Source organism: Impatiens glandulifera, chromosome 2 (genome assembly GCF_907164915.1).
Source record: "Impatiens glandulifera chromosome 2, dImpGla2.1, whole genome shotgun sequence".
Classification (NCBI taxonomy): Eukaryota; Viridiplantae; Streptophyta; class Magnoliopsida; order Ericales; family Balsaminaceae; genus Impatiens; species Impatiens glandulifera.
This window is the reverse complement of record NC_061863.1, coordinates 59,988,939-60,000,756: the sequence shown is the minus strand read 5'-3', so window position 1 is coordinate 60,000,756 and position 11,818 is coordinate 59,988,939. Positions and strand designations below refer to the sequence as shown.

Genomic DNA, 11,818 nt, shown 5'->3' with positions numbered 1-11,818 from the left:
TTGAATAAATGGATACTTGGGTCGGATTGTGGGTTGACCCACCCATAAATTTAAAACGGTTAAAAATAAAATTAAAAATGTTGTCCGTAATTTTTTTTCACGTTTTTATATATTATTATTCGTGCAAATGCACGGGCTAAATGCTAGTATATTTAATAACTCCTATAAATATGAGGTGAAATTTATAAAAAGAACTTTCAGGTGATTGATCAATTAATGACTCTTTACTAAAAAATGAAAAATAATTTTAAACTATAATTTCATCTCACGGTTAAGAAGTGATAATCGAAAAGTATGAAAAATAAATTACTAATTAAACATTTGAGAGTGTTACTCATATTTAAAAAAATTGTGACAATAAATTCCATCAAGTTAACGTTGCAACGAACCAAATACAAACTAACTTAAATTTAAAAGGTATAAATAGATTATTAAGACTTTTAAAAATTTTTTTTGGAATGTTCTATTTTTATATTTTATGTTCAAATACCATGGTCATATAATATTATATTTCTATTTGAAATAATTTAATATTGTGATGCTTCTAAATATAATGCCAGTAATTTTCTATATTAAACCAATGAAAAACTTAAATACATATAAGTCAATTTTTGTATATTGTCATCGACCCCTCATTTAGATTTTTTTTTTCTTCTTCTGATTTTTGTTGGTTAATTTTTTTTTATAAGAGTTTGTTCTGAACTCTTTGTAATCATAGAATTTATTCTTATTTAATGTCATTACATCGTTTGATATATTTGTTTTTTTTAATTTTACTTAAAATTTATCGATGTGATCATATATTTTTTCAATCATTAAATATATCAATTTATTAATTAAAAAACATTTATTTTATTTTTAAATTTTTTAAATTAAATAATATTATAATCAAATAAAAACTTAAATAACCTACTTTTTCATCATTTTTTTAAACAAAAATCAACTAAATTTTTTAAATAACCAATATCAAACAATATCGGTTCACTACTTTTTTTTCTTTTTTCCTTAACAGTACTTACATTATTTACTAAATTATAATATAATATCTAATTCTAATATAGTATGAATAAAATAAAATTGAAATTCTATTAACATTTAAAAACAATGTAACATTATATATATATATATATATATATATATATATATATATATATATATATATATTATATTTTAACACTATATTAATATTTATTTTAAACACAAATTATAATATAATATCTAATTCTAATATAGTATGAATAAAATAAAATTGAAATTCTATTAACATTTAACAACAATGTAACATTATATATATATATATATATATATATATATATATATATATTATATTTTAACACTATATTAATATTTATTTTAAACACAAAATAGATAAATTATCCGTAGATTAAAATTTAATTTTTTTAGTTATTATGTTTCCAAAGTTATGACCTCTATTTTAAAAAATATTGACTTTTAATCTATTAAACCTTGTTACTAATTGAACTCTTAAAAGAGAATATTAGTTTTAATAATTTTACTAAGTTATAAACTTTTCAATAAATTGGCAGTACAGAATGTTACAAGCCATGTCTGTCCATTAAGCACCAATGAACGTTTATTAACAATTTACAATGAGCAATTAAATTGAGACTAAACAAGAGGTAACGTTCCAAGCCACAACTGGCATTTGATCATATTTTAGTGCTCTCTATCCACAAATATTATTTTCTCAAGTAAGTTAGAAAACGTTAATTTTTGCTTACTACCCTAATTTTAGTTTAAAATTTGTTTAACAATAATTATTTTTAATTTTTTCATTCTAGGTTGTTTGGAAGAATCCTCTATGAAATTAAAGATTAGCGCAACGAAAGGAAGGCGTCGAGCCTTCCCCTTTGCAGACTTTTTTTTTCCTACTATAAATAGACAACCCCTGTGCGGAAGATCACTTAAAGGCTGAATTCTGAAGAATAACTTCAAAGCCTTTTGCCAACTAATCTCTCAATATGTTCAATAACTGAGTGTCATTATCCAGGGATTTCTCGGCTAGAGGAAATGGGATTCGAGCTCAAGTTATGATCTCGCTCATAGATAGAGGAAAAGAGTATGTGCTACGGCTCAAGCGGTTGATCAAATCTGATAGTCCTTTTGGGAATCATTATGTGGCGATGTCATTTTGGAATATCCGATGATATCCGATGATATCCAAATCACGTTAGGGAAGCGAGAAACTATTTTTTCTTCAAATAAATGGGTAAGTCCTTACCCCAAGTCTGGCTCTGTGCTTCCGTATTTGTCAAATTCTGAAAACATTTGTATGGAAAAAATTAAAATGATTAATATCAAACATTTTTATTAGCTATTTGATTTGTTATGTTATAGAAAACTAATTAGATTAGGCTCCAGTCCCGTTTGTGTAAACAATGAGCCTTCTTCCTTGTTAAGTTTGTTTTCTTAAAATTTTGACTAGTTTGCAATCTTAATATTTTTAAAGTTTTTATTAGGGATGAAATTAGAATTGAATTTGAAATTAATATTTAAATTATTATTTAAATTTTAGAATTAACATTAAATTACAATTTATATCATATGTTTTAAAATAATTAATTCAATTTTATTTATGAAAACAATATAATAAAAACAATGTGAATATATATTATATATAATATTAATTTTACATTACCTATTCAAATAGTTCAAATATCAATAGTTTTGTTTTAACCATCGATTCTCAATAAAAAAATTTTAAAAAAAATATGATATAACATTTTAACTTTCTAAATAAAATAAAAATTTTAAAAATAAAATATGGTGACATATTACTGGTTCAACATTTTAACTTATTAAATTAAAAAAAATATATAAATTTAACATATAAAATTTTTAAATTTAAAAAACAATTATTGGTTTAACATGTCAACCCAAAGGTAACTCAAGTGACAAGAGTGAACCTTAAAAAATAAATATCACGAGTTCAGAAATAATAATAATAATATATTTTGTTTGAAAACGTAAAAATAATAATATTGAAATCCCGAGTTTAAAAAAGTGTAAATAAAATTATAAAAAATTTAGTTTAAATTTTATTAAAATTTTATTTCCAATTCAAATTCTTAATCTTAATTAATCAACCAAAACTAAGAATTGAAATTACACTCACAAATTCAATTTTATGATTACAAATACACCTAATTGATTTTAGTAGCTCATCAAATTTTGAGAGTTAATTAAGTTTTTTCTTTCAGACTTGTATTTTATTTCTTTATAGCTATACTTATATCTCTTGCTTTTGCAACGTTCTATTTTTCATCTAATTAATACATAGTTTTTTAAAACAAAATGAGCTAAAATTACTGGTTAAATTTCCACAGTTTCAGCGATGTGAATTATTTTTATATTTTAAACAGTTTCATACAAAACATTACATATATAACGATCCTATATAACATTTCAGTAAAAAAAACAATTAAAAAAAATTAACAACATAAATCTTACAACTTAAAAACAAATTAATGTTGCAATTTTCTACTAGAATTATAATATAAACAAGAATGTATATGGGAACAAATGCAAAACTTTTTCCAATTTAAATATTGCAACCAAAAGTGCAAGACTTTACACCAAAGGATGTTATTTGAAACTTAAAAGTGTTGACTATATTTAATATTTTAATATGGTGCAACAATTTTTTATGATTTTAAAAGTTGAAAATTCAAATCTATCATTAATGTGAAGAAATGTTAAAAAACAATATTGCTACCAATTCGAATTTTTGTTTCAAAATTTGTGGGAGTTTTGTCATATTTTGACGTAGTCAATCTACGGTAACTTAATAGGATAATGAACATTATACTGCCTCATTTGAGTTTTGAGTTTTATGATTAAATAGTTGACATTAAGATTAAGAGATCAAATATCACAAATTTAATATCTATAAAAACACTTTAATATAAGTGGAGATGAAGTATTGCTCTGAATATGATATCTTCCTAAATTAAAACGAAAATAAAATGAATTTTGTGATTTATTACTTGTTCATTTGAATAAAGAAATGAATTAGTAGTCATTACAGATAATGTATTCTTTATATTTATTCTCTTGTTTGGATGAATATGCATGTATTATTATCTGTTTGGTTCAAATGTTTTTCTCTTTTTTATTTTATTTTATTTTTTCTCATAGGTTGATCTGTCACATAGATCTAATTATAGGTTGATTGTTATGAAATTTGGAGGGATGATTTTTTAAAGATGCAATAATTTCATTAATCTAACATTTATGTGTGAAAGTTAAAGACGAACTTTTATATTAATATTAATTAAACATATTTAAAAGTTACACAACTAAGTATTAATTATTAGATTAATAGCTACTTTCATAACATGTGGAATCGGATGCCAAATAATATAATTGGACAAAAATCCTTTTGTATGTGTCAGTGTGTGTTGAAGAAGTGATTGATCTTAATCAAACAAGGACCAAGTAAATTAGTAATAATTAAATATTCTCTCCATCCAACTTGACAATTTTCTATATTCATAGTTTCTAAATTTAGACAATTAGTTGTCATGTTTCACTTAAATATTCATATAATTAGTTAGATCTAGATCATTATAATAAACATTTGTGTTAATTTAGAATAGATGTAACATATTTTAATCCTCACATTATCACATACTTTCATATGAGACAAAAGGTTACTATTTATTTATATATTATTTTTCTGTGTGGAAACCGACAATACTTAAAGATAAGAACAAAATTAAATAAGCACAATGTATGATAAATTAATCAGTTACATTGCATAAACACAATTAAAAAATAGAAAAAACATGCTCATTTTAAATTTTTATTTGAACAACAATAAAATCAAAGTTAATATTGTTAGAATTATCAATTCTTAAATATATATTTGATGATTTGAAACGAATTCTCAAATTTTTTAATTAAGTAAATTTTCAATGAATATACTAATTCTTAATTTTGATTGTTTTGAGCATGCAGTTTGGAATTACAATAAAATTAGGGATATGTAGAGAAAAATTGGGAAAGAGAAAGATGTTGCATCATATTAGGCTGAAAAAAAAAAATAAAGATTGAGGATTTAAATAATAATAATTTAATATTATTATGTTATTTTTACTTAAAAAAGAATATAATTTAATATATTATTTTCTTCTTTAAATTCTCATAAACTATATACATTATATGAGTTTATGGGTTAACAGTGAGAAAAATAAATTTAATGATTAGTGATTGAGTTGAGACACGAAAATAATTTGTTAATTTTTCAGACAATCAGATTGTGTCACATCTAGGGGTGAGCAAATGGGTAAAACTAATCCGCTTTGTCTGATCCGTATTAAATTCAAACTAAGTTTATCCAATCCGTAATTCAAACCATTTTACTAAATAATAAGGATGGATACGGATTGGATTGAAAATGGTTTGGATAATCTAAACTAAAAAATATTTATATATATCAGCTTGAAATTAGTCAACAATTTTTTTTTTAATTTTTTTTTAAAAATTCGAATTTTTTATTATTATCAAATTTGAAAATAATAATAATAATAATAAAAAATAAAAAATAAAAAATATCGTTGTCAAATGATGATAAGTAAAATATATATTATATTGAGATGAAATTTAATTTAAAGAAAATTAATTAAAAAATATATTTTTATTTAGATAGTTTGGATAATCCTAATCCAATCCGATTTAATTCAATCCGATCTCAATCCGATCCAATCTTAGTCCAATCCGAATTAATATTTAGGATTCGGATTGTATTGGATTTTGAATTAAACCACCCAATGCTCACCCCTAGTCACATCATTCTTTCAAATTATCTCTAAATAATTTCTGAAAAATTATTTCAAACAAATAATTTATAATATTATAAATGCATATAAAAAATCAGTAATAAAATGAAATATCTCATGTATTCAAGGTCATATTGAAATAGTCACCGTCCACAGTATGAACCTATAATTGTAAATTGGAGAATAAAAAAAAGAAAGAATGGTCAGCCAATTGAATTTGTTAATCCCATGGACGCGACTGCTTTATTGAATTCAATTTATGGGAAGGTTCCCTTCTCTTTTTTCCTGTAATATGTAATTTATAAACCTATGGTAAATAATTCAGCACTTATAAATAAATAAATAAATAAAAGTGACAATTAAATAATAGAATAATCAACGACAACAACCCACCATCCTTAGTATTTATAAATGCTTCTTCCATTTACATATATTTCACATTCACTCTTTCTCTCTTTAATTATCTCAATTGCTAATTAAATTCGACCGATCGATCTGATAATTAATTAATCATGGTTCTCTCCAAAACCGCATCCCAGACTGATGTTTCTGTTCATTCCACATTCGCATCACGATATGTCAAAAGCTCGCTTCCTAGGTACTTAGTTAATATTTTTATTAAGTTTTCTAATTCGTTAATTAACTCGATCTCATCATAATTGTTGTTTCTTTCAATTAACTTAATTTAGATTCAAAATTTCGGAAAATTCCATACCTAAGGAGGCCGCATATCAGATAATCAACGACGAGCTGATGCTTGATGGAAATCCGAGGCTGAATCTAGCCTCTTTCGTCACAACTTGGATGGAACCCGAGTGCGATAAACTAATCATGGCCGCAGTTAACAAGAACTATGTTGACATGGACGAGTATCCCGTCACAACCGAGCTTCAGGCATGCCTTTATATATAATTCTCTCCTATTTCACACTTTAAATTTCTCTAATCATCAACTTAACTAAATTATTTGATGATAATTGAAAAAGATTAGCTGGATATAAACTAGAGATTCATAACACATTTAACAAACAAAATATAATTATACAACCATATCTATATATAATAATAAATTAAACACAGATGGTTAATTATGTTAATTGTAAAGGAAAATATTACTATTTTTTTATATTTTAGTGTTCAAACTATTTTTTATTTTATTTTTTTAATATAGGAAGATCAAATCTGATCAATTTCATTCTAGCGAGGAAGGACTGAAATTAAAGTTGACAAACTTATGAATTAACGCAAATTAAAGTCAATTAAAGTAGATCTAGAGTGGAGAAAACACTACAATTAATATATATAGTAAATAATATTTATTATTAATTAACAACTTGCAATAGTTGGCCATCATATGATAGAGAAATATGGATATTTTTATCATAGATTTAAATTAATTTATTTTCCCTGTGATGCACGTTACATGGGACCGAGTGACAAAGTCAATGATTGTCTTTTTCTTTATAATACAAAAACATACTTTTCAACTAAACATTAATATTTAAAAATTGTTATTGTTTTAAATATGAAAACAGAATCGTTGTGTAAACATAATTGCCGATCTTTTTCACGCCCCACTTGGGGAAGGTGAAGCCGCGGTTGGAGTAGGGACAGTGGGATCATCTGAGGCAATAATGCTTGCCGGTTTAGCTTTCAAGAGAAAATGGCAAAACAAAATGAAAGCTCTTGGAAAACCTTTTGACAAACCAAACATTGTCACCGGTGCTAATGTGCAGGTATATACTAAAATAATTTGAAAAAATAAAAATAAAATTTCGATTACATAACTTTATGAACACGAGTTTTTTTAGGTATGTTGGGAGAAATTTGCTCGATACTTTGAAGTAGAATTGAAGGAAGTGAAGCTAAAAGAAGGGTACTATGTAATGGACCCGGTTAAAGCTGCGGAAATGGTCGATGAGAACACTATATGTGTCGCGGCCATCCTCGGTTCCACTCTTAATGGCGAGTTTGAGGATGTCAAGCTTCTAAATGACCTCTTGGTCGAAAAGAATAGCCAAACAGGGTATTTATTTACATATACTAGTTAATATTAATGTTACTTATGGTTGGTTATGAGTTCGAGTTTTACTTTAAACCATTTTCAAAGAGTAATATATGTTTGTTTTAAATACAGATGGGATACCCCGATTCACGTGGATGCTGCTAGTGGCGGTTTTATCGCCCCGTTTTTGTACCCGGAGTTGGAGTGGGACTTCAGGCTGCCCTTAGTAAAGAGTATAAATGTGAGTGGTCATAAGTATGGGCTTGTTTATGCTGGAATAGGTTGGGCCATTTGGAGGAGCAAAGAGGACTTACCCGAGGAGCTCATTTTCCATATTAACTATCTTGGAGCTGATCAACCAACTTTTACTCTCAATTTCTCCAAAGGGTCTAGTCAAGTTATTGCTCAATATTATCAACTCATTCGCTTGGGTTTTGAGGTAATTAAACTCGTGATTAAAAATGATTATGTTTAATTAATTAACTAATTAATTGTTTGTGCATGCATGCATGTATCATGAATGTAGGGATACCAAAACATAATGGAAAATTGCCAAGAAAACGCGATGGTACTAAAGGAAGGACTCGAGAAGACAGGGCGTTTCGACATAGTGTCGAAGGACAAGGGTGTTCCTTTGGTGGCTTTCTCGCTTAAGGATAACACTCAACACACCGAGTTTGAGGTTTCGGACATGCTTAGACGATTTGGATGGATCGTGCCGGCTTACACCATGCCGGCGGATGCCCAACACATAACCGTGTTGCGTGTGGTGGTTAGGGAAGATTTTTCGAGGACTCTGGCGGAGCGTTTAGTGTCGGATATCGAAAAGGTCCTCCGTGAGCTCGACACACTTCCGGCTAGGATTAACTTTAAGAGGGAGATGACGGAGAAGAAGGAGGGGGGAAATGGGAAGAACAAGAAGAGTGAAATAGAGCTCATGGGAGAGATTACTGCAGCTTGGAAGAAGTTTGTCGTTGACAAGAAGAAGACAAGTGGTGTTTGCTAGAACACTCAAATCCATGAGTTATTATTATTGTGTTTGGATGATTTCTTTTTATTGTACTTAATTTATAATCTTGAGACTATCTAATCTCATTTGTATGCAATGTTTTTTACCCTTAATTATGAGAGTATTATGTTTACTTAATTATTATGAATGAATAAGTTATTTTGATTTAACTTATTCGCATCCGTTGTTTAACTGATTTGAATTTGAACAACGAAATAATATTTTCTAATTATTTGAAAATATGTTTGATACAATTAATTGTTCTAGTTTATTCTTAATATTTTTAGATTATTCATTAAACAATCAATTATATTTTGATTTTATTTATTAGCTTACTTTTTGTTAACAACTTATTTGAGCTCTTTCAAACAAGCCATATAATAATCAATCTCTTGATTTGTAACATAAAAGCCTATAGTCCATGCACATACATTGTTATGAATATGTATAGGCACTGACTAAGCCCGGCTTGATAAAAGATAATTAGGTTTTTTTTAATAAATTTATTAAGTTTTTTAATATAAAAGTGTTTAGTTTAGTAGTTTATAATGAATTTTTTAATTTTTATTTGGTTATAAATTCTAATTTCAATAAAATAAAATAAAAAAACAGTTTGTTTAACAATTTTTTAAAATCAAAATTAGGGAATTAAAAATTTGCTTTTCACATTCTTTTACTTGTGAATGGAGCCCAATTTTAGGGGGGCACACTAATTAAGTGATAGTTTGATCTTAGATTATTTTGAGATTTTTAAGTTATAGAGTATTTTTATTTTAATTGATTATTAATTTAGGGTGGATGACTTTGCTTCGGCTCCCTTAACTCTCCTAATTTTTTAAGTTTAATTAACTATTTATTCAAAAATATATATATTTTTATTTAGTTTAATCTTTATTTTCTCTTAAACTCACCCAAACAAATTACTGGTACATTAAATATTAATTTCTAGTCATTCCCTTAATTAATTGATGTTTGTATTTAAAATTAAAGTTTAATAAAATAAACAAATATATATATATATATATATATATATATTTTAATTGTTAATATGATTTAATTGTCGTATATTACCGGAGGATTATAAGACGAAAAGTGATGATGAAAGTAGTTGGATGGATGAAATCTGGACGGCCGAGATGGAAGTGGACTCGATTTGCACAGTCACTTCTAGAGGCATCGATCATCGTGCAGACGACGACAGCTTGCTTGAATCAGGATTCAATTCAAGTTCTTTTCCTTCCTTGGATCAAATTCTGAACCGAGGGGGAAGGAGCGATGGCTGATGAAGAAGGCGAACATGAGCTCAATGTGGAAGTAGTTACCGGTGAGGAAGAAGAAGGAGGAGCCAACAACCGTAGCTATTCCAACGAATCAGCCACTCTCGACGACGTCCTCCGCCGTTTTGTAGCGGATGTCTACTCTTCAAGTGAACAGGGGCCACTATTTCAGCGTATCAAGTCATTTCTTTCTCAGAACCTTCCTCTTCTTCCAGAAGCTTCCACGAATACTGCTCGCAACCTCCTTCTCTGGGCTCGCCATGGAACTCCTCTTCGCGCCCTTCTACTTGCATCTGTATGTATTCATTCGCTTTATCCTTACTGCTTGCTTGCTTGCTTGCTATGTGCCATGATTTTGTATTAGGTTGTGATTATTCATAATAATGTGATCCCAAGGTGTTTTCCCTTTTAGTGTTCTCTGATCAAATTTAGTAGGGCTGTTATATATATGGTTTCCTTGTGGTGGCAATTGCAGGTTGGAACAATTGGTGTTATGACCTTAACAGGACTGCTAGTTTTTATGATCTTCTTTTTGGCTGCAACTGTTAACGCCATTGTCATCTCCCTCTTAATGTGTCTCGCAGCAGCAGGAGGTTTCCTAGCTATGTTCTTTACATGTCTCGTTGCCATCTATCTTGGTGCATTGACAATTGCCGCCTTTGTTATTTCTGCTGCCACATTTTCTGCACTCATAGCTGCTCTGTTCGTTACAGGTATATATGATCCACTTTTCATTTATGGGCCTGCCCTGATCCTAATTATGCAAAGCAAAGCTCATGTCAGAATTGTGTTAACCAAACTTCACCCATAATCAAGATGATTCTTTTGTAATTCAATTCAGTTTGTCAATCTTGAAAAACAAATCGATGTTTCTGGCATCATTCTGTATGTAGAATAATGGAAGAAGTTTGCAGATTAGCTAGTATAGGAGCTGAGCTTGTTTGATAAAAAAGTGGATTATTTGTTTCTTTGTGTTCTTCCTAAAAGTTTCTCTATGTGAAGGATGTATGTAGTGTCCCTAACAATTAAAGTATTCACGAATTGACATCTATATATATACTTTGTTTCAGGTTGGTTAGGGTTCTTCTTTGTAGTGTGGATGATAGCAATGAAAAGCATTGATCTCACAAAGCATTCATTAGCTACAGCCGGATTAGCTATCTCTTCACGTTCAATTGCCAGTCAAGCTCATCATGATTAACACTAATGGACCGAGGAATATTCAACCTCTATTCAAGAGGTTCAGTTCAAACTTCTCAAATTCCCCGGACCCTTTCCCCTTTCCTTCCTTGTAGATGAAGTTTCATTTATATATACATACAAGTCTGTTAAATTTTGTTAAAAAAATGTGAACTTTTACTACAAAAATACACTATCATCTGTTTATTCTTAATCAAGATCTTATATACACAGTTTGTCAAACTTTTTGGATTTGAATCCTATACAATCACAAACAAGTTATTCAATTTTACAAAGTTTGTTATATGGCCCACATTGTAGGTCAGATTGAGTTTAATGGTTCATCCTTTATAAATATATGTAGAGGAGTAGAATTGACTCATTTAAAATCCATTGAAATTTGGGACAATAACAAGTGAGTCTCTTTAGAGAAGGTATTTGAATTCAAACATGACCATTTGATATAGGACATGACATGTAAAAGGATAATGTTAATTCTACATGTACTTTTGTTATTGTATCTATTTTTTTAACTTGCTTGTGTTTTT

The 11,818-nt window shown here is 28.0% G+C and overlaps 2 protein-coding genes across 2 annotated transcripts; both read left to right on the top strand.

Annotated features, from left to right (window-relative positions):
* The first annotated feature begins 6,230 nt into the window (after positions 1-6,230).
* On the top strand, positions 6,231-8,949 carry LOC124927790 (glutamate decarboxylase-like). The gene is made up of 6 exons (XM_047468265.1): positions 6,231-6,399; positions 6,491-6,695; positions 7,336-7,536; positions 7,612-7,826; positions 7,938-8,244; positions 8,332-8,949. The coding sequence occupies exons 1-6, from the start codon at positions 6,314-6,316 to the stop codon at positions 8,809-8,811; spliced, it is 1,494 nt and encodes a 497-aa protein (XP_047324221.1). The 5' UTR covers positions 6,231-6,313; the 3' UTR covers positions 8,812-8,949.
* A 981-nt stretch (positions 8,950-9,930) lies between these two features.
* LOC124927245 lies at positions 9,931-11,542 on the top strand. Its single transcript, XM_047467630.1, has 3 exons — positions 9,931-10,386; positions 10,567-10,804; positions 11,162-11,542. Exons 1-3 carry the CDS (start codon positions 10,090-10,092, stop codon positions 11,290-11,292), a joined length of 666 nt encoding a protein of 221 aa, XP_047323586.1. The 5' UTR covers positions 9,931-10,089; the 3' UTR covers positions 11,293-11,542.
* The last annotated feature ends 276 nt before the right edge of the window (positions 11,543-11,818 follow it).